Source organism: Sphaeramia orbicularis, unplaced genomic scaffold (genome assembly GCF_902148855.1).
Source record: "Sphaeramia orbicularis unplaced genomic scaffold, fSphaOr1.1, whole genome shotgun sequence".
Taxonomy (NCBI): Eukaryota; Metazoa; Chordata; class Actinopteri; order Kurtiformes; family Apogonidae; genus Sphaeramia; species Sphaeramia orbicularis.
In genome coordinates this window covers 66,511-90,255 of record NW_021941688.1, presented here as the reverse complement: position 1 = coordinate 90,255, position 23,745 = coordinate 66,511, and the positions used below count along the sequence as shown (strand labels likewise).

The 23,745-nt window shown below is 42.2% G+C and overlaps 2 protein-coding genes across 2 annotated transcripts in view; both read right to left on the bottom strand.

Moving 5' to 3' along the window:
* Positions 1 to 209: 209 nt before the first annotated feature.
* On the bottom strand, positions 210 to 23,737 carry LOC115416813 (cystine/glutamate transporter-like). The gene is made up of 4 exons (XM_030130697.1): positions 23,729 to 23,737; positions 10,692 to 10,817; positions 6,409 to 6,509; positions 210 to 266 (listed from the first exon to the last, which is right to left on the bottom strand). The coding sequence occupies exons 2-4, from the start codon at positions 10,807 to 10,809 to the stop codon at positions 225 to 227; spliced, it is 261 nt and encodes an 86-aa protein (XP_029986557.1). The 5' UTR covers positions 10,810 to 10,817; positions 23,729 to 23,737; the 3' UTR covers positions 210 to 224.
* The window catches only part of LOC115416812 (homeobox-containing protein 1-like), a 53,261-nt gene continuing 49,963 nt past the window's right edge, over positions 20,448 to 23,745 (bottom strand). The window contains exon 7 of the mRNA XM_030130696.1: positions 20,448 to 20,457. Coding sequence (XP_029986556.1) covers position 20,457 — 1 coding nt within the window. The 3' untranslated portion in view covers positions 20,448 to 20,456. The remainder of the gene's footprint in view (positions 20,458 to 23,745) is intronic.

Genomic DNA, 23,745 nt, shown 5'->3' with positions numbered 1-23,745 from the left:
TTTACAGTCAGTTAACCCTAACCCCGTTTACAGTTTGTTAACCCTTACCCCGTTTACAGTCTTTTAACCCTAACCCTGTTTACAGTCTGTTAACTCTAACCCTGTTTACAGTCTGTTAACCCTAACCCTGTTTACAGTCTGTAAACCCTAACCCTGGCTTTCAGTATCTGTAGAATCTGGACTCTCTGCATATGTTCATAGTGTGTATAAAGTGAACTCACCTCTCAGGGTTTTCGATTTCCTCTGTTACAAAGTTTAAATAGAACCTTGAAGAAAAAAAAAAAGCAAAAAAACACCATAAACAACAGCAACATGAACCAAAGCACTGTGGACCTGAAGCCAAAGAACTAGGGTACACGGGTACTGTAGATACTGTCTGGGCTGCACCCCCAAATACAGGGTGGGGAAGCAAAATGTACAATATTTTGAGGCAGGGATTGAAAGACAGTGTATGACCAATTAGCTTATTGAAAGTCATGAGAATTTATTTACCACAAGAAAATGTCCATAATAGAAAATGTTTTTATTCTATGTGTCCTCCTTCTTTCTCAATATTTGCCTTCACACGTTTCCTGAAACTTGTACAAGTGTTCCTCAAATATTGGGGTGACAACTTCTCCCATTCTTCTTTAATAGTATCTTCCAGACTTTATGGTAATAGTTTTGCTCATAGTCATTCTCTTCTTTCCATTATAAACAGTCTTTATGGACACTCCAACTATTTTTGAAATCTCCTTTGGTGTGACGAGTGCATTCAGCAAATCACACACTCTTTGACGTTTGCTTTCCTGATTACTCATATGGGCAAAAGTTTCTGAAAAGGTATGGATAATAGTGTTAGGTATGATTATGACATCAGTATATGTTTGGGTTCAAAACAACTGACGTAGTGCCTGCTGAGAAAAAAACAACTAAATGTTCATTGTACATTTTGCTTCCCCACCCTTTGTGTGTGTGTGTGTGTGTGTGTATATATATATACACATATAGTAGCATGGGTGGAAGATTGGTAGGAAGTTAGCTCAGTGTCAGGTAAGCGCACAAGATGTGCTTTTAATTTGACAGGCAGGAAGATCAGAACTGGAACAATCACAGCAGGATAGCCATTGCTCTGCCAGTGGCTCTCACTCAGGGTGCAACTTTACAAATTACAAAAATACAGGAAAAATAAACAAAAAGTCCAATAAGCATTGCCATACACATATTAAGTCAAAACTAGTACTAACACAATAACCCCGCTGAATTTTTGAGCATAAAAATAACACATTTACAACATAGTACCCATTACCCATAATGCACTGTGGCAAACATGCCACACTGCCCCCACCCAGCTGGTTAGCTGTCCCCAGCAACCACAAAGTCTCTCAAATGCTGAGGAAGTCAGCCTTGGTGCCGTGCTCATGTAGGTGGACTCTTGGGAGTCTCCGATGGCTGATGCAGGACCACTGGACCCTGTCTGGAAGTGTCTGCCTCGGGTGCAGTTGAGGCCATGGGCTGGTACGGAGCAAGCCGGTCGCAGTGGAGCACCACATTCCTGTTCTTCTGAGAAATCTGCACTCTGTAGACGACATCAGACAGTCTATCCATCACTGTACATGGTCCCACCCAATAGGACATTAATTTTGGTGAAAGGCCCTTCTTTCGCTCAAGACAGTAAACCCACACCTGTGCCCCTGGGGTGTACACATTGACCTGAGACCGGGTATCGTAGGCCCGTTTCTGACAGAGCCCTGCATCCTTGAGGGATTCTCTGGTCATCTCATGCACCTTCCTGAGCCGTTCACGAAGGTTGAAAAGGTAGTCCAGCCCAGGTTCACCAACTACCTCTGGCTCAGGAGCAGGGCCAAACACTAAATCCACCGGCGTTCTGAGCTCTCGCCCGAACATGAGAGCTGCTGGGGTGCACCTTGTTGACTCCTGCACTGCTGTCCGATATGCCCACAGGACCAGTGGAAGATGCAGGTCCCAGTCCCGTTGCTGGCGACTGGTCAGGATGGCTAGCTGGGTGGCCAGGGTATGGTTAAACCGTTCAACCAACCCATCACTCTGAGGATGCAGTGGTGTAGTCCGTGTCTTCTTAATACCCAGCTGCTTGCAGACTTCCTGGAACACTTGGGCCTCGAAATTCCGACCCTGGTCACTGTGTAGCTCTTCTGGGGCTCCAAAGCGGCAGAACATCTTGTTCACCAGATGTTCAGCAGTAGTCACAGCACTCTGATCTGGAACAGCATACACCTCAGGCCACTTGGTGAAGTAGTCCATTGCGACCAGGACATAACGGTTACCCTGGTCGGTGGTGGGAAATGGACCCAACACATCCATTGCTACTCGCTCCATGGGAGCCCCCACCTGATACTGCTGCAAGGGAGCATGTGAGCGATGAGGTGGACCCTTTTGAGCAGTGCAGGTGTCACATCGATGGACATGGAGCTCCACATCTTGATGACATCCCGGCCAGTAGAATCTGGAACGTAGTCGAAGGAGGGTGTTGCTGACGCCGAAATGGCCTGACCCCACTGAACCATGAACAAGCTGGAGCACTTTGGGACGCAGGCAGTGGGGCACCAGGAGTTGGGAGATAGCTCTGTCATTCCCAGGAGACTGCCAACAACGATAGAGGAGACCGTTGTGGCTGGAAAGGTTAGCCCACTGTGAATAGAGGGCCTTGGTCTCAGTATCCAGCGCTGACACTTCTGTCCATGCTGGTCTCTGGCCTGCCCCCACCCAAGCCTGGACCCTTGCGAGAACAGAGTCTTGGCTCTGGGAGCGCTGAAGTCCTTGTCGATCAAGGCCTTCATAACTGTTGTCATCTGCTGTCACAGATGGTCCAGACTTGTTGACACGGCCAGAGGAGGTGTCCTGAAGTGCAGCCACCCTCAGGACTGTAGTATCCCGCTCCTCTTCACACAGGCAATACCGACATTCCTCTTTCTCACAGGGACGGCATGACAGAGAATCTGCATTGGCATGGAGACGGCCAGCCCGATGGCGGATCTCGAAGTCAAACTCTTGTAACGTCTCCAGCCAATGGGACAGCTGTCCCTCTGGGTCCCTGAAGTTGAGGAGCCAGGTCAAGGAGGCATGGTCAGTGCGCAGCAGGAATCTCCGTCCATAGAGGTATGGCCGGAAATGACGAAGACTTGCGACGACTGACAGCAACTCTGGCCGGGTGACAGTACTTCCTCTCTGGCCGGGAGAAAGAGCGGCTGAAGTAGGCAATGACCTGCTCTCCCTGCTCCCCCTCCTGGGACAGAACTGCTCCAAGGCCCACATTGCTGGCATCAGTGTCAAGGATGAAAGGCCTCTGGAGGTCAGGATACGCCAGCACTGGAGCCCTGACAAGGTCTGCCTGGAGCTGGGTAAAGGCCTGGGAACAGTCTTCGCTCATTTTGAACACCTGCTCCTTTTGGGTCAGCTGATGCAAGGGACTGGCAATGGTAGCAAAACCGGGTATCTACCGGCGATAGTAGGAAGCTAGACCCAGGAAGCTCCGTAGCTCTTTGACATTTCGTGGTACCGGCCAGTCCCTTACTGCCGTGACCTTAGCAGGATCAGTGGATACTCCTGCTGCACTGACCACATGACCCAGGAAAGCAGTCTCTCTGTGGAAGAGATGGCACTTCTTTGGGTTGAGTCGGAGGCGGGCTTGTCGGATTGCTTGGAACACTTCCCTCAAGTTGTCTAGCGCTGCCTCAAAACCCGCAGAATGCACCAGAAGGTCATCCAGGTACACAACGCAGCGGGTCCGGGGGATGTCAGCCAACACCCTCTCCATCAAGCGCTCAAAGGTGGCAGGGGCGTTGCAGAGGCCGAATGGCATCACCTTAAACTGCCACAGTCCCTGGCCAATGGTGAAAGCCATCTTCGGCCAGTCCTCTGGAGCCAATTCCACCTGCCAATAGCCACTGCGGAGGTCGAGGGAACAGAACCAACGGGAACCAGCAATATAGTCGAGGGCATCGTCGATCCTAGGCAGGGGGTAGGAGTCTTTCCTGGTGACAGCGTTGAGGTGGCGGAAGTCAACACAGGGCCGCCATGAGAGGTCTTTCTTCTTCCCCATGACCATAGGGGATGCCCAGGGACTGCAGGATGGCTCAATGACACCTGCTGCTGCCATTTCTCTTATCTTCTCCTCAGCTGCCGCTCTTTTGACAAATGGCATGCGGTGGGGATGGAGTCGGATTGGTGGGGCATTCCCAGTGTCAATGTGGTGCTGTACCAGGTTGGTATGGGTGCAATCCATGTCCCTAGCTGCAAAGATGTCGGTGAACTGGTCTAGGAGCTCTCGTAGCTGACACTGCTGGTCTTGGTTCAACCCCACACAGCTGCGATGATACAAGTCCTCAATGGATTGCTGCGTCTCAGGAGAAGGCGCCAGTGGGGATGGTGAGCCATACTCAACTGCTGGGGGTACAACAGCAGTACTAATGGTCTCAGGAGCTCTTCTGACAAACTCTTTTGTTAGTGGAACTACATCCCCACTGGTCACCACTGATGTGGGGGGGGTCCTGGTTGATCACAGACATGCAGAAAGCACCTTCATTGCCGACAGTGTGGAGAGCTATTGCTTCTGAACCCAGGTATAGTGTGGCCCTGGGAACATCCACCACAGCACCCCATGCAGACAACAGGTCCAAACCAATGATGCAGGCATCTTGGATGTCAGCGAGCCAGAACTTATGACTGACATTATGGCTGGTAACAGTCACAGAGAGACTCTTCACCCCCTGCATTCTGGCATGCTGACCTGTCACTGTGACAATGGACTTCCTGGTTGTGGCCCAACCTCGAGGTTTCAGTAGGCCTGTTCCTGGCAACATCCCAGTCCGGACCAAGGAGATGGTGGATCCAGTATCCACTAAGGCTCTGCAGTTGACACCAGTGATTGAACAGTCTAGATAGAGTCCTGTGGTATGGCCCAAACGACCCACTCATGGTGTAGGGGAAGGTTCAGCTTTTGAGGATGGCAGTTCCCCTGTTATGCCACCCCACTCTAGTTTAATTTTGGCTGTGGTGCTGGACTCTTTGGGGTCGGAGCTGGATGGTAGCGTGCGATGTGGCCAGGCTTCCCACACCGATAACACCCCTCTGATGAGCACCGTGCTGTTTGCTTGGGAGCCCACCGGGGACGCCTTGGGGACAAGACAACAGCTTGACGAGCCTCCCCCTCCTCACCACTCCCCTCACTGTCTGCAGGGTGAGACTGGCATACCCTGGCAAAGGAGTGCTCTTCTGAAGCCAGGACCAGTTCTACCCGTTCAGCTTCTCTCAACGCTGCAGACACGGTTCTGGGGGAGGCTAGTCGGATGTGCTCTTGAAGGCGCTCTGGCTGGAGTCCACGTATAAAAGCCTGGAGGGCCAGCTCTTCCTGTGCAGCAGGGTCAAACGTTGGATAGCCCTGTCGTGCATAGCGTTGTATATCAGCAAGGTAGGCACCTAACCCTTCTCCCTTTCTGCATCGACGGCTGTACAGCTTGTCTCTAGCACCCTCAGTGTCAATACAGCGGCCAAAGCGATGCTGAAGTGCCCCCTGGATGGCTAACCAGGTGAGCTGCTCTTTTGGTTGCAGATCAGTCAGGATCTGTAGGGCTTTGCCCTCCAGGGAGAGGGCCACATGTACTGCCACTTCTTCTGTGGACCGGCCATTAACTTGGGCTGCCAACTGTGCCTGGATGATGTAGGTGTCAGGTGGCTCCTCCCCATTGTACCGTGGCAGCTTTATGGTGCTTTGCTTGGTGCCCTCATTTGTCATCACATTGGCCTGTGGTTCAGCTAACTGTGGGCCCATCCATAGACGAGGCTTTTCCTTCGGATGGACACCACTGGACCCGTCAGGCCGTCCGCTGGGTGCACTGTCTCTGGGTGTCCTTTGACATGTTTTTGGGCGTGCTCCTCCAGCTATTTCCAGCTGGGTCATGAACTCCTCAATCTCTTTGATTATCTCTGCCATGTCAGGATCCCACTTCTGACACCAATGTAGCATGGGTGGAAGATTGGTAGGAAGCTAGCTCAGTGTCAGGTAAGCGCACAAGATGTGCTTTTAATTTGACAGGCAGGAAGATCAAAACTGGAACAATCACAGCAGGATAGCCATTGCTCTGCCAGTGGCTCTCACTCAGGGTGCAACTTTACAAATTACAAAAATACAGAAAAAATAAACAAAAAGTCCAATAAGCATTACCATACACATATTAAGTCAAAACTAGTGCTAACACAATAACCCAGCTGAATTTTTGAGCATAAAAATAACACATTTACAACATAGTACCCATTACCCATAATGCACTGCAGCAAACATGCCACTATATATATATATATATATATATATATATATATATATATATATATATATATATATATATATATATATATGTGTGTGTGTGTGTGTGTGTGTGTGTCCACTCGTACCATCCAGCAGTATGCGTACATCCCAGAGTAAAAGGCCAGAGGCATCCCAGATATCTGAACATGAGTCATGTCAAAGGCATTAATGAAGTTGGACGTCTGTCCTGAAAAAACAAACCAAACAAACATGAAAAAGATGAAACAGGAAGTTAAAAAGATGAAACATGAACTGAAGAAGTGATGTATAACCAAAATGTTAGGATTGCTTTATCTCTGGTGTGTTCTTTGTTCTCCTGGTCTGTTCTTTTTTTTTTTTTTTTCTTCATCAGTCTGTTCTACTGAAGGGACTCCCGACACCGTGTTTCTGAAGTGAACCTGCTGTGATGTGTTTGAACTGTGAACATCTGTGAACATCTGTGAACATCTGTGAGCCCTGGTCTGTTTACTACTCAGCCTAACCTTAACCCTGACCCTAAGTCTAAACCTAAGCCAGCACGGTGCTGTTGTTGTTGTGACCCAAAGAAAGGGTTGATTATTCAGCTGACGATTCTGTGTGAAGGACTAGAATGTTCCTGAATATCAGTTACACAAAAGCAGACTGATGATGCAACAGGAAACAAGCCCTACAGCTGAGAGGATGATGAAGATGAAGAAGATGATGAAGGGGATGAAGATGACGGTGTGGTACCTTTAAAAAGCTGGTACCTATGGTGTGGTACCTTTAAACAGCTGGTACATATGGTGTGGTACCTTAAAACAGCTGGTAAATATGGTGTGGTACCTTTGAACAGCTGGCACATATGGTGTGGTACCTTTAAACAGCTGGTACATATGGTGTGGTACCTTTGAACAGCTGGTACATATGGTGTGGTACCTTTGAACAGCTGGTACATATGGTGTGGTACCTTTGAACAGCTGGTGCATATGGTGTGGTACCTTTGAACAGCTGGCACATATGGTGTGGTACCTTTAAACAGCTGGTACATATGGTGTCGTACCTTTAAAAAGCTGGTACATATGGTGTGGTACCTTTAAACAGCTGGCACATATGGTGTGGTACCTTTAAAAAGCTGGTACATATGGTGTAGTACCATTAAACAGCTGGTACATATGGTGTGGTACCTTTAAACAGCTGGCACATGTGGTGTGGTACCTTTAAACAGCTGGCACATATGGTGTGGTACCTTTAAAAAGCTGGTACATATGGTGTGGTACCTTTGAAAAGCTGGTACATATGGTGTGGTACCTTTAAACAGCTGGCACATATGGTGTGGTACCTTTAAACAGCTGGCACATATGGTGTGGTACCTTTGAAAAGCTGGTACATATGGTGTGGTACCTTTAAACACCTGGCACATATGGTGTGGTACCTTTGAAAAGCTGGTACATATGGTGTGGTACCTTTAAACAGCTGGTACATATGATGTGGTACCTTTGAACAGCTGACAAATATGGTGTGGTACCTTTAAACAGCTGTCACATATCGTGTGGTACCTTTGAAAAGCTGGCACATATGGTGTGGTACTTTTAAACAGCTGGTACATATGGTGTGGTACCTTTGAGCAGCTGGTGCATATGGTGTGGTACCTTTAAAAAGCTGGTACATATTGGGTGGTACCTTTAAACAGCTGGCACATATGGTGTGGTACCTTTGAACAGCTGGTACATATGGTGTGGTACCTTTAAACAGCTGGTACATATGGTGTGGTACCTTTGAACAGCTTGTACATATGGTGTGGTACCTTTGAGCAGCTGGCACATATGGTGTAGTACCTTTAAACAGCTGGCACATATGGATTGGTACCTTTAAACAGCTGGTACATATGGTGTGGTACCTTTAAACAGCTGGTACCTATAGTGTGGTACCTTTGAATAGCTGGCACATATGGTGTGGTACCGTTGAACAGCTGGTACATGTGGTGTGGTACCTTTAAAAAGCTGGTACATATGGTGTGGTACCTTTAAAAAGCTGGTACCTATGGTGTGGTACCTTTAAACAGCTGGCACATATGGTGTGGTACCTTTGAACAGCTAATACATATGGTGTGGTACCTTTAAACAGCTGGCACATATGGTGTGGTACCTTTAAACAGCTGGCACATATGGTGTGGTACCTTTAATCAGCTGGCACATATGGTGTGGTACCTTTAAACAGCTGGTACATATGGTGTGGTACCTTTAAACAGCTGACACATATGGTGTGGTACCTTTAAACAGCTGGTACATATGGTGTGGTACCTTTAAACAGCTGGTACATATGGTGTGGTAACTTTGAAAAGCTGGTACATATAGTGTGGTACCTTTGAACAGCTGGTACATATGGTGTGGTACCTTTAAACAGCTGGTACATATGGTGTGGTACCTTTGAACAGCTGGCACATATGGTGTGGTACCTTTAAAAAGCTGGTACATATGGTGTGGTACCTTTAAACAGCTGGCACATATGGTGTGGTACCTTTAAACAGCTGGTACATATGGTGTGGTACCTTTAAACAGCTGGTACCTATGGTGTGGTACCTTTAAACAGCTGGCACATATGGTGTGGTACCTCTGAAAAGCTAATACATATGGTGTGGTACCTTTAAACAGCTGGCACATATGGTGTGGTACCTTTGAAAAGCTGGTACATATGGTGTGGTACCTTTAAACACCTGGCACATATGGTGTGGTACCTTTGAAAAACTGGTACATATGGTGTGGTACCTTTAAACAGCTGGTACATATGATGTGGTACCTTTGAACAGCTGACACATATGGTGTGGTACCTTTAAACAGCTGGTACATATGGTGTGGTACCTTTAAACAGCTGTCACATATGGTGTGGTACCTTTGAAAAGCTGGCACATATGGTGTGGTACTTTTAAACAGCTGGTACATATGGTGTGGTACCTTTGAGCAGCTGGTGCATATGGTGTGGTACCTTTAAAAAGCTGGTACATATTGGGTGGTACCTTTAAACAGCTGGCACATATGGTGTGGTACCTTTGAACAGCTGGTACATATGGTGTGGTACCTTTAAACAGCTGACACATATGGTGTGGTACCTTTAAACAGCTGGCAAATATGGTGTGGTACCTTTAAACAGCTGGCACATATGGTGTGGTACCTTTAAACAGCTGGTACATATGGTGTGGTACCTTTGAACAGCTTGTACATATGGTGTGGTACCTTTGAGCAGCTGGCACATATGGTGTAGTACCTTTAAACAGCTGACACATATGGATTGGTACCTTTAAACAGCTGGTACATATGGTGTGGTACCTTTAAACAGCTGGTACCTATAGTGTGGTACCTTTGAATAGCTGGCACATATGGTGTGGTACCTTTGAACAGCTGGTACATATGGTGTGGTACCTTTAAAAAGCTGGTACATATGGTGTGGTACCTTTAAAAAGCTGGTACCTATGGTGTGGTACCTTTAAACAGCTGGCACATATGGTGTGGTACCTTTGAACAGCTAATACATATGGTGTGGTACCTTTAAACAGCTGGCACATATGGTGTGGTACCTTTAAACAGCTGGCACATATGGTGTGGTACCTTTAATCAGCTGGCACATATGGTGTGGTACCTTTAAACAGCTGGTACATATGGTGTGGTACCTTTAAACAGCTGACACATATGGTGTGGTACCTTTAAACAGCTGGTACATATGGTGTGGTACCTTTAAACAGCTGGTACATATGGTGTGGTAACTTTGAAAAGCTGGTACATATAGTGTGGTACCTTTGAACAGCTGGTACATATGGTGTGGTACCTTTAAACAGCTGGTACATATGGTGTGGTACCTTTGAACAGCTGGCACATATGGTGTGGTACCTTTAAAAAGCTGGTACATATGGTGTGGTACCTTTAAACAGCTGGCACATATGGTGTGGTACCTTTAAACAGCTGGTACATATGGTGTGGTACCTTTAAACAGCTGGTACCTATGGTGTGGTACCTTTAAACAGCTGGCACATATGGTGTGGTACCTCTGAAAAGCTAATACATATGGTGTGGTACCTTTAAACAGCTGGCACATATGGTGTGGTACCTTTAAACAGCTGGCACATATGGTGTGGTACCTTTAAACAGCTGGTACATATGGTGTGGTACCTTTAAACAGCTGGTACCTATAGTGTGGTATCTTTGAACAGCTGGCACATATGGTGTGGTACCTTTAAACAGCTGGCACATATGGTGTGGTACCTTTGAACAGCTGGTACATATGGTGTGGTACCTTTAAACAGCTGGTGCCTATAGTGTGGTACCTTTGAACAGCTGGCGCATATGGTGTGGTACCTTTGAACAGCTGGCACATATGGTGTGGTACCTTTAAACAGCTGGCACATATGGTGTGGTACCTTTAAACAGCTGGTACATTCCTGGGATGATGATGACTGCGATGGCCAACAGTTTACAGAAGGTGAGGAAGATCTGCAGACGAGTCGACCAAGTAACACTCATACAGTTCAGATACATGACAGAGGCTGTGGGGGGGGGGAGAGAGAGAGAGACACACACACACCCTGTTATTAGTGGGTAGGGGTTGGTTAGTGTGTTAGTATGTTAGCAGGTTAGTTAGTATGTTAGTTAGTAGGTTAGTAGGTTAGTTATTATGTTGGTTAGTATGTCAGTATGTTAGTTAGTAGGTTAGTTATGTTGGTTAGTATGTCAGTATGTTAGTTAGTATGTTAGTTAGTAGGTTAGTTATGTTGGTTAGTATGTCAGTATGTTAGTTAGTAGGTTAGTTATTATGTAGGTTAGCATGTCAGTATGTTAGTTAGTATGTTAGTTATGTTGGTTAGTATGTTAATGTGTTAGTATGTTAGCAGGTTAGTTAGTATGTTGGTTAGTATGTTAGTAGAGTAGTTAGTATGTTAGTTAGTAGGTTAGTTATTATGTTGGTTAGTTTGTCAGTATGTTAGTTAGTATGTTAGTTAGTAGGTTATTTATGTTGGTTAGTATGTCAGTATGTTAGTTAGTAGGTTAGTTATGTTGGTTAGTATGTCAGTATGTTAGTTAGTAGGTTAGTTATGTTGGTTAGTATGTCAGTATGTTAGTTAGTAGGTTAGTTAGTAGGTTAGTTATGTTGGTTAGTATGTCAGTATGTTAGTATGGTAGTAGGTTAGTTATGTTGGTTAGTATGTCAGTATGTTAGTTAGTAGGTTAGTTAGTAGGTTAGTTATGTTGGTTAGTATGTCAGTATGTTAGTTAGTATGTTAGTTAGTAGGTCAGTTATGTTGGTTAGTATGTCAGTATGTTAGTTAGTATGTTAGTTAGTAGGTTAGTTATGTTGGTTAGTATGTCAGTATGTTAGTTAGTAGGTTAGTTAGTAGGTTAGTTATGTTGGTTAGTATGTCAGTATGTTAGTTAGTAGGTTAGTTATTATGTAGGTTAGCATGTCAGTATGTTAGTTAGTATGTTAGTTAGTAGGTTAGTGATGTTGGTTAGTATGTTAGTGTGTTAGTATGTTAGCAGGTTAGTTAGTATGTTGGTTAGTATGTTAGTAGAGTCGTTAGTAGGTTAGTTAGTAGGTTAGTTATTATGTTGGTTAGTATGTCAGTATGTTAGTTAGTATGTTAGTTAGTAGGTTATTTATGTTGGTTAGTATGTCAGTATGTTAGTTAGTAGGTTAGTTATGTAGGTTAGCATGTCAGTACGTTAGTTAGTATGTTAGTTAGTAGGTTAGTGATGTTAGTTAGTATGTTAGTGTGTTAGTATGTTAGCAGGTTAGTTAGTATGTTGGTTAGTATTTTAGTAGAGTAGTTAGTATGTTAGTAGGTTAGTTATTATGTTGGTTAGTATGTCAGTATGTTAGTTAGTATGTTAGTTAGTAGGTTAGTTATGTTGGTTAGTATGTCAGTATGTTAGTTAGTAGGTTAGTTATTATGTAGGTTGGCATGTCAGTACATTAGTATGTTAGTAGGTTAGTTATGTTGGTTAGTATGTCAGTATGTTAGTTAGTAGGTTAGTTATGTAGGTTAGCATGTCAGTACGTTAGTTAGTATGTTAGTTAGTAGGTTAGTTATGTTGGTTAGTATGTCAGTATATTAGTTAGTATGTTAGTTAGTAGGTTAGTTATTATGTTGTTTTTTTATGTCAGTAAGTTAGTAGGTTAGTTATGTTGGTTAGTATGTCAGTATGTTAGTTAGTATGTTAGTTAGTAGGTCAGTTATGTTGGTTAGTATGTCAGTATGTTAGTTAGTAGGTTAGTTATTATGTAGGTTAGTATGTCAGTATGTTAGTTAGTATGTTAGTTAGTAGGTTATTTATGTTGGTTAGTATGTCAGTATGTTAGTTAGTAGGTTAGTTAGTAGGTTAGTGATGTTGGTTAGTGTGTTAGTATGTTAGCAGGTTAGTTAGTATGTTGGTTAGTATGTTAGTAGAGTACTTAGTATGTTAGTTAGTAGGTTAGGTATTATGTTGGTTAGTATGTCAGTATGTTAGTTAGTATGTTAGTTAGTAGGTTAGTGATGTTGGTTAGTATGTTAGTGTGTTAGTATGTTAGCAGGTTAGTTAGTATGTTGGTTAGTATGTTAGTAGAGTAGTTAGTATGTTAGTTAGTAGGTTAGTTATTATGTTGGTTAGTATGTCAGTATGTTAGTTAGTATGTTAGTTAGTAGGTTAGTTATGTTGGTTAGTATGTCAGTATGTTAGTTAGTAGGTTAGTTATTTTGTAGGTTGGCATGTCAGTATGTTAGTTAGTATGTTAGTTAGTAGGTTAGTTATGTTGGTTAGTATGTCAGTATGTTAGTTAGTAGGTTAGTTATTATGTAGGTTAGCATGTCAGTACGTTAGTTAGTATGTTAGTTAGTAGGTTAGTTATGTTGGTTAGTATGTCAGTATATTAGTTAGTATGTTAGTTAGTAGGTTAGTTATTATGTTGGTTAGTATGTCAGTAAGTTAGTTAGTAGGTTAGTTATGTTGGTTAGTATGTCAGTATATTAGTTAGTATGTTAGTTAGTAGGTTAGTTATTATGTTGGTTAGTATGTCAGTAAGTTAGTTAGTAGGTCAGTTATGTTGGTTAGTATGTCAGTACGTTAGTTAGTATGTTAGTTAGTAGGTCAGTTATGTTGGTTAGTATGTCAGTATGTTAGTTAGTATGTTAGTTAGTAGGTTAGTTATTATGTTGGTTAGTATGTCAGTAAGTTAGTTAGTAGGTTAGTTATGTTGGTTAGTATGTCAGTATGCTAATTAGTATGTTAGTTAGTAGGTTAGTTATTATGTTGGTTAGCATGTCAGTAGGTTAGTTAGTATTTTAATAGGTTAGTTAGTATTTTAGTTAGTAGATTAGTTAGTATATTATATAGTATTTTAGTTAGTATGTTGGTTAGTGTGTTAGTTAATAGGTTAGTTAGTGTGTTAGTTAGTTTGGTAGTTAGTATGTTAGTTAGTGTGTTAGTATGTTAGTTAATAGGTTAGTTAGTGTGTTAGTTAGTTTGGTAGTTAGTATGTTAGTTAGTCTGTTGGTTAGTGTGTTAGTATGGTAGTTAATAGGTTAGTTACTATTTTGGTTTGTATGTTTATGTTTGTTAGTAGGTTAGTTAGTATTTTTGTTAGTAGGTTTGCTAGTAGGTTAGTTAGTATGTTAGTTAGAGTTATATATATATATATATATATATATATATATATATATATATATATATATATATATATAGTTTTAAAGTCATATAGCTTTATTTACACCTGTGTGAAGTTGCCCCCCCACCCAACGAAAATCTCTGGATAAATATTCTCATTTGTTTGTGCTTCGTTAGTGCTGGTTTGTGCAGTTAAAATGGTTGTTTGTGCTGTTATGGTTTTATAGATATAACCAGATTTATTTTCAGCCGATAACATCACGCAGCCCCCCCCCACTTCCTCTAAATCGAGCAGAAATGGTGGTGTTTGTTTTTGCGTCGTTAGTGCTGGTTAGTGCTGTTAAAATTTTTGTTTGTACTATTAAGGTCATTGAGTTATTAACAATTCTTTGAAAGGTCATTCTGAGGTCAGCCAGCCCCACACTTCCTCTAAACTGAGTGGAAATGGTGGCGTTTTTTTGTGTTTCGTTAGTGCCTGGTTAGTGCCGTTAAAATTGTCGTTTGTGCTGTTATGGCTTTATAGATATTACAAGATTTATTTTCAGCCAATGACATCACACAGCGCCCTCTTCCTCTAAACTGAGTGGAGATGGTTGTGTTTGTTTGTGCTTCGTTAGTGCTGGTTAGTGCCGTTTAAAGTTTTGTTGAGGTTTTAGCACTAACCCCGTCCCCCTCCAAGTTAACCACAAGAAATGGTTTGGTCCGTGTTTCCCACTCATCCAAATGCATTAACAACAGGTGAAACACAAACAGATTCAATAGAATAAGTTGTGCTCCACACTGGTCTTTTTTCTCCTGCTTCTGTCTGTTCGGGTGTTTTTCACTCCTCCTCCAGTCAAACCAGTCGAGCTCTTGGGATGTCACCCTGAACCAGAACTGCAGCTAAATATTTGTATGTGTTTTTCTTGGTTTGTGACTATAGAAAAAAATGATGCAAGGATATGCTCGTCATCAGATCAGTTAGCTCTACCAGTGTTTTTGGTTCATGTTCAGTTTCCTTCTACATTTGTGTGTCTGTGCTGTGACAAACTGCTCGGCTACACACGATATTTTTGGTAACAGCTGTTTTAGGTTATTGTGCTAAACAGTAATTATTGGAGTGATTAGTTGGTATAATTGTATTATGGTATAATTATTGGTTTACAGGTAGCTAAAGTGGACAGAATAAGAACAAATATGAGTATTTTAGGATGCACTTGCAAACAGTGAAGTTACTAACAATGTGTAATAACTTACATTTCATTTATCACTCATTTAAAATTTAATTATGTTACTTTACTTATTACTTTGTAGCTAAAAGAATTAGTTTCATTGCTTTTAAGTTACTAGATATTTTCTGTCCTTAAAAACTGATGTTGAACAGATTATTCCTCAGGGAACTAAACACACCTTGTTTTATTTTCTTTAAACATTCCATGAGCTTAACTGTGCAGAAGAAAACCTAGAGTTGTAAACACTGCAGTGTTTCATCAGCTGATGGGACACAGTATGGAATGGACTGAATAATATACATGTAAACAAAAAATGCAAATGAAGGAACTCTCTTCTGAGTTTTAAAGTAATACTTTCTGCATTGGCCCACATAAAAACAGCACAGATCAGCTCATAGAACAAACTGTAGAAGGTGATATAAGAAGGGTGTTTAACATTTGGTTTGTCTTTGCAGTGAAACATTTAGCAGGGCCTTAATGTTCATAAGTGAAACAGTGATTGGATCTCATTAGCAGAAGCTTCTCAAACCTCTGAGCAGAAAATGTGTTTCTTCAAGGAGTGAGCACCAAACCTCCTTTAGTACTGGAAAAAAAGTAATTTAATTACAGTAATATTACTAGGAATGCACTACTGCCCAGCACTGCCTACAAACAATAAAGCTGTAGATGGATCAAATACATGTATATGTTTACAGATATATGCATGTACATCTATAGATGGATACAAACATGAATTTGAAGCTGATGACTGCATGAATAAAAACAACGTAGGTTTGTAGCACTGACTTTATGTGCAAAATAGAACATAAAAACAGCTGGATTTTAAACAGGAATACACAAAATATGAACATGAACTATGAACTTAAGTAAGGATTTTAAAAGGATATTTACAAGCATGAATTGTACTAAAAAGTAGGAAATAATAAAATAATCCTGCAAATGAGTTAAATGACGCAGTGAACTGATGACTGTTTTGTGTAGAACACAGCATGTGGGCATATTCTGGTATTTTCTGAGGCAGTTTTCACTCCACTTCCAGGTCATCATACATCTCCCACATACATGCAGTCCTTTTGCAGTATGACACATAATGTCCAAGAGCATCTTGGGTCACGCCGCCCTGGAAAGCAACGACTGCCCTCAAGGTAAATGTGGTTCCTTGGAGCACCAGAGCGGAGGGAAATTCACTTAAAGGGAATTCTCTGTGCAGCTGTAGTGGAGTTGGTGGAGGAGCTGTGAAGTGGCTGCCAAGGTCAGTGTCAGTCCACATGAATTCTCCCAGACTGTAGGTGTGAGGAACCACGCCTGCACACAGCACTTTCCTGTATGGAGGTCTTCATTTTTGAATGCAGGAGGACAATGAGATGCACTTTGGATCGGTCTGAGGCAGGAGACTCAGGAGGGCCGAGTCTTCGTTCCACGGCGGTCCCAAGATGAGCCATGGCAGAAGTGTGCAGGACAGCAGTGGAAGTGGAAACAAACACAAGCTCCCTTGTGCTTTGTTTGCTGAGACTGCAGTAGTGTGAGGAACACTGTTTGGTGAAATACACACTTGGAAGACTCCTCATTGTTCTCTCCACTACAGCACAGATGTGGCACTGTGCCTCCACTTGGATGGCTCCAGACTTCAGCTGGACAGTTTTGAATATTGCCCTCAGTAGTTCTGCCCTCTGTACACAGATCTGTTGGGTCACGCCCTGTGTGGCGATGGCTTTCACCAGCTGGAGGAGGTGGTTGTCAGATTCGTTGCTGCTAACAATGTTTTGAAAAGAAAGGCTGTCACAGAAAGCACCACATAAACTCTGACAGTGTATCAGATGCACAGGTGTTCAGCACACACACTCTTCATTTGCCACATTTAACAGGCTGTTGATGGTTTCCATTTTTTAACAATTGCACTTTAACTGTCTTCTGTCTCACAGATGTACAGTATCTGCATGTAGCCATTCTGTACAAGGAGAGACGTAGGAACTCATCTTCCTTTTTTTGGGTGGAACCACTAAGCCTCTCCAGTTTTCAACAGTGTCCTCATCTGCTGGATGAACGTTTGTAGCAGCGGCAGATTCCACACAAGGGTAAGCATCTGTTTTACAGTTTTGTTTGATGTGGACGGTAGTAGATACAGGGGGACTCCTGTGACACTCATTGTAGCAACAGCTGCATTCTCCTCACTTTTCTCTTTTGTAGAACAAATTCATGTTTCCTTCGATGAAAGTAAGATGACGAGCTATGAATCGATCCACCCAAATTGGTAAATTTTCATGCTTAAAAAGCCTGTTTTTGAGGTTTTTGAACTCGGCTTCAACAGCAGCTGAGCTTGCAGTGATGTTGCTGCTTCTGAAGAGACGGACCATTATTCCTGTCCAGAGTGGTGAGTAACTTACAAGTCTGGTTACATGGGGAATGATCTCAGGGAGGTAGTGGATGTTATCTCCATCCCCATTAGCCATGGCAAGTGACCTGCTCTCCTCACATATTTCTGTCACCCACAGTCGGACGTTTGTCTGGATCTGATTACATGCATCCGCTTGTTCCTGTCCCTCGCCCTTTTCTTCTGGAATGGTGACAAATTCTTCTGCAATTTGAGCTTTCAGGTATTTCTTGCACCTTTCTGATGTGAGTGGGGCTCCAGAACTGTCATTACCCTCTGCTTCACTGAATGCCACAATAGTGATAGCACGTATAAGTTCCTTTGCATGTTCCAACGATTGTGACTTAAGAAGCTGTGCAATTGACCTTACAAAGAAATCTTTAATGCGATGTGTTTTCTTTTTCAGGCAGTCCCACTGGCAGGCCATCTTGATGCAGTGTGCAACATCAATCCTAACAAAACAAGGTGGTAGTTTTGCAGATTGCTTCCCAAGTAGTACATGAAAGCATTCATTGATGTAGGTCTTCAGATCAGGGAGAGGGGTAAAAGCCTTGACCAGAGCTCCCAGAATGGCCAGAGAAAAATCACTCACAACCTCTTTTGGAACAGGTGCACCTGCACGAATCCATTCTGTCAGCCACTGTGTGACTGCATGAACATCATGCTTCTCTGACAACATTTGCACCACTGGGACACTTGAGCTGTTCAGCCCTGTCAGAACTCCCTGATACAGGAAGATATGGCCAGACGAGCCATTTGGTCCCACCAGTTTCCTCAGTACTGAGCCAGCTGCATCGAAACATACTGTCGAGTAAGTTTTCTGTAATCAGGTCTTGTACATGTGTATTTGTGTTTGACTCCAGTAGTGACAGAAAAACTTGTCCAGTCCAATGTCTTTAATGCTACTACCATGAGGTGCACTGTATGTTAACTGCAAAGACAAAATGGGATCTTTGTCACCTAATTCCAAATCATTTCTCTCTCGTTTTGCTTTGCGTAGTGTGGCCAAATTAGGTCAGTGGCTTGGTTTGGGATCTCCAAAGTCCATCAGCTTCTTCGCCTGTGATGCCCGCCATACATGGGGTTCCATCCTGCCTTCGCATAGTTCTCTGGCTATCTGCACCCGCATGTTTCCAGACATGTAACGTTTCAAACAGCCAGTGTGGAGGGAGTCATCAGTGTTCTTGATGCAACATTTGAACATCATTGGGCTGTTAATTGCTGACTCTCTCTCACATTATGTCAAGATATCCATGACACTCTTTGCAGTAGCCTCTGATTTCAATATAATTGTTGGAGACTGATGGGTAGACCTTGGCTCTTTTATAAATAAATGTGCAAGGACTTTTCACTGCTGTCCAAATCTGCTCATTTATCACATGAGTCCAGGTGCCAGGCTTCAAAATGGTATATTGTCTTTTTTTAGTTTGAGAATATTTGTCGTTGTACTCAGCCTTTTCCGGAATAAATTCTCTCCATTTGTCAAAAGGAACATTGAGTTGAAAAGTCTGATAATCTGTTCGTCCATGAGAAAGGGAACCTGACTCAGAGCCTGTGTCATCAGTTTCAGGATCACTTGTGTGATGACTGAAGCCTAAAGTTGACCAGACGTTGTGTCTGTTTAATTTAACAAAGGTGCACAGGGCCTTTGCAGAGATTTTATTTCCCAGCTGCTCACTCATCTCTGTCCATACAGTGGCTATGTTTCCATTTTGGAGTATGGCCTCTTTCCATGTGCAGAGAACTGCAAAAATGGTATCTTTGTCCACTGTAGGTTTTTTGGGCATCTAGTTTAAGAACACAAATATAATTAATGTTGATCACTTAAATTATTGCCTTTATTTTTCTATCAGTGATTATATTATATTAAGATCTTTGAGCATTTGCAAATCTAAGTGTCCAATGTGAAAATGTTAGTATAAATGAAGATTCTCAGTCACTGAGCATTGTACTTTACTACATTAGCAATATTTTGTGAGCAATTTTTGAGTCAATATTCTGCTAACTCATTTTTGAAACATTTTACTTACATTGGCCAGAAATCTGATTTTGCAGAGGGTTGTAAATTGTGCTGAGAAGCTAAAGCTTGTAAAAACCTACAATATTAGAGGTGAATTTCCTGCAGCAGTAACTTTTCTTTCACAGGTGTGCTACAGGGTCAAACCTGTGGAGCTCCCACTAGTGGAACATTTGTAAAGTGTAGCCCATGATACTTCACTTAAATAAATTGGGAACAGAACTACTGAACAAAACGCTTGCTTTGCATTGCCCTTTTATTGAAATTTCAAACATTGCTGACAGGACAACTTAACCAGGTAAACAAGGAAGAGGCATCAAGAAGTTATGATCAGGTAAGACCATCATGACAGCTGTGATTAAAGCTCTACCCACTGATGTGGCATTTCTCACAGCACTTAGTAAAAGTTTGAACATGAACAACCCGCCTCCCTCCAAAGCCCCCCCCCCTTCCCCTCTGCCTGAGCTCTGAGGCTCCTCCTCCTCTCTCCTCCTCTCCTGATGCGCAATGGAAACGGAGGAGGAAGCACAGGTGGAGGTCCAGTCCGTTTTGGCGTGTCCGCGGACCCCTCCCTCAGTAATCAGATGCATCATCCACCTGCCGCGGGCCCGCGGCTCCTGTTCCATCAGTAGACCTGTTCCATCAGTAGACCTGGTCTGTGCAGTACTGGGTCAGGGTCTTCACTGTGGTGCCCAGGGGATGGGCGCGCACTGTGAACGCGCGGCCTCCGCAAATTTTCTGTGAACATTTGAAGTTTCATAGTCCATACAATTATCATCTTACATCATCTTACATGTGTGACACCATGTACATGTACCTGTATGAGTCCCACCATCAGAAAAGCTGAGCTTTATGCAGACCTGTTCAGTCCAGTACAGCTGACTTCCAGACTTTTATCTCCATCCTTCATTCAACAGACTCCCGTTTGTGCCCCTCAGTTGTCGTTTCTGTTCATAAATCCGTTTTTTCCCTTCCACATGTGCATGTCAGTTCTATCCAAACACATCCTAGACAGTAGACTGTGGTCAGTGGTCAGTAGACTGTGGTCAGAGACAGGAGAAGCAGCACCAGTGAAGCGTCAGATTCAGAGGGACACATATCGGATGTGAGGTGGCGATAATGGATCGGATGCTGGACGGCCATAATGGATGATTGACAGGAGGCTCAGCCAGGTTCGGCAAATTATTTTATTAGGACCGACTAAAATGATTGGTCAGACTGTTATTAGAAATATGTGAGAATTAAACATTTTTGAGTTTCAATACCTGGTGAATTTCTTTTACATTTTAGTTTGACACACACTTATTAGGAGCATTTTAAGATGACAAAAGAAAAGTGTAGAAATGCCACATCATACGGTAGAGCTTTAACAGAGTAAAAGCAATGTGTAATCCAGTGCAACTTTAGCTCCATAAACAAAGTGAAAGTCCATTTCGGGTGAATTTGTAGCAAGGGGGGCTGGGGTTGACTGACATCATCAGCTGAAAATAAATCTGGTTATATCTATAAAACCATAACAGCACAAATGACAATTTTAATTGCACAAACCAGCACTAACGAAGCACAAACAAACGCCACCACTTCGGTTAATTTTGGAGCAAGTGGGTGGCTGGGTGACCTCAGAATGACCTATAAAAGAACTGTTAATAACTCGATAACTATGATAGCACAAACGAAAATTTTAACTGCACAAACCAGCACTAACGAAGCACAAACGAATGAGAATATTTATCCAGAGATTTTCGTTGGGTGGGGGGCCAACTTCACGCAGGTTTTACTTACTGATGCCTATGGCATTTGCCAGTTTGCCAGTTGTACAGTTATATATAGTTCTATATAGTTTTACAGTCGTATAGTTTTACTTATTGATGTCTATGGCGTTTTCCAGTTTGACATTTGTACGGTTATATATAGTTCTATATAGTTTTACAGTCGTATAGTTTTACTTACTGATGTCTATGGCGGTTGCCAGTTTGACAGTTGTACGGTTATATATAGTTCTATATAGTTTTACAGTCGTATAGTTTTACTTACTGATGCCTATGGCGGTTGCCAGTTTGACAGTTGTACGGTTATATATAGTTCTATATAGTTTTACAGTCGTATAGTTTTACTTACTGATGTCCTATGGCGGTTGCCAGTTTGACAGTTGTACGGTTATATATAGTTCTATATAGTTTTACAGTCGTATAGTTTTACTTACTGATGCCTATGGCGGTTGCCAGTTTGACAGTTGTACGGTTATATATAGTTCTATATAGTTTTACAGTCGTATAGTTTTACTTACTGATGCCTATGGCGGTTGCCAGTTTGACAGTTGTACGGTTATATATGGTTCTATATAGTTTTACGGTCGTATAGTTTTACTTACTGATGCCTATGGCGGTTGCCAGTTTGACAGTTGTACGGTTATATATGGTTCTATATAGTTTTACAGTCGTATAGTTTTACTTACTGATGCCTATGGCGTTTGCCAGTTTGACAGTTGTACGGTCATATATGGTTCTATATAGTTTTACAGTCATATAGTTTTACTTACTGATGTCTATGGCGGTTGCCAGTTTGACAGTTGTACGGTTATATATAGTTCTATATAGTTTTACAGTCGTATAGTTTTACTTACTGATGCCTATGGCAGTTGCCAGTTTGACAGTTGTACGGTTATATATAGTTCTATATAGTTTTACAGTCGTATAGTTTTACTTACTGATGCCTATGGCGGTTGCCAGTTTGACAGTTGTACGGTTATATATGGTTCTATATAGTTTTACAGTCGTATAGTTTTACTTACTGATGCCTATGGCGGTTGCCAGTTTGACAGTTGTACGGTTATATATGGTTCTATATAGTTTTACAGTCGTATAGTTTTACTTACTGATGCATATGGCGGTTGCCAGTTTGACAGTTGTACGGTTATATATGGTTCTATATAGTTTTACAGTCGTATAGTTTTACTTACTGATGCCTATGGCGGTTGCCAGTTTGACAGTTGTACGGTTATATATGGTTCTATATAGTTTTACAGTCGTATAGTTTTACTTACTGATGCCTATGGCGGTTGCCAGTTTGACAGTTGTACGGTTATATATGGTTCTATATAGTTTTACAGTCGTATAGTTTTACTTATTGATGTCTATGGCGGTTGCCAGTTTGACAGTTGTACGGTTATATATAGTTCTATATAGTTTTACAGTCGTATAGTTTTACTTACTGATGCCTATGGCGGTTGCCAGTTTGACAGTTGTACGGTTATATATAGTTCTATATAGTTTTACAGTCGTATAGTTTTACTTACTGATGTCTATGGCGGTTGCCAGTTTGACAGTTGTACGGTTATATATAGTTCTATATAGTTTTACAGTCGTATAGTTTTACTTATTGATATCTATGGCGGTTGCCAGTTTGACAGTTGTACGGTTATATATAGTTCTATATAGTTTTACAGTCGTATAGTTTTACTTACTGATGCCTATGGCGTTTGCCAGTTTGACAGTTGTACGGTTATATATAGTTCTATATAGTTTTACAGTCGTATAGTTTTACTTACTGATGCCTATGGCGGTTGCCAGTTTGACAGTTGTACGGTTATATATAGTTCTATATAGTTTTACAGTCGTATAGTTTTACTTACTGATGCCTATGGCGGTTGCCAGTTTGACAGTTGTACGGTTATATATAGTTCTATATAGTTTTACAGTCGTATAGTTTTACTTACTGATGCCTATGGTGGTTGCCAGTTTGACAGTTGTACGGTTATATATAGTTCTATATAGTTTTACAGCCGTATAGTTTTACTTACTGATGTCTATGGCGGTTGCCAGTTTGACAGTTGTACGGTTATATATAGTTCTATATAGTTTTACAGTCGTATAGTTTTACTTACTGATGCCTATGGCGTTTGCCAGTTTGACAGTTGTACGGTTATATATAGTTCTATATAGTTTTACAGTCGTATAGTTTTACTTACTGATGCCTATGGCGGTTGCCAGTTTGACAGCTGTACGGTTATATATAGTTCTATATAGTTTTACAGCCGTATAGTTTTACTTACTGATGTCTATGGCGGTTGCCAGTTTGACAGTTGTACGGTTATATATAGTTCTATATAGTTTTACAGTCGTATAGTTTTACTTGCTGATGCCTTTGGCATTGCCAGTTTGACAGTTGTACGGTTATATATAGTTCTATATAGTTTTACAGTCGTATAGTTTTACTTACTGATGCCTATGGCGGTT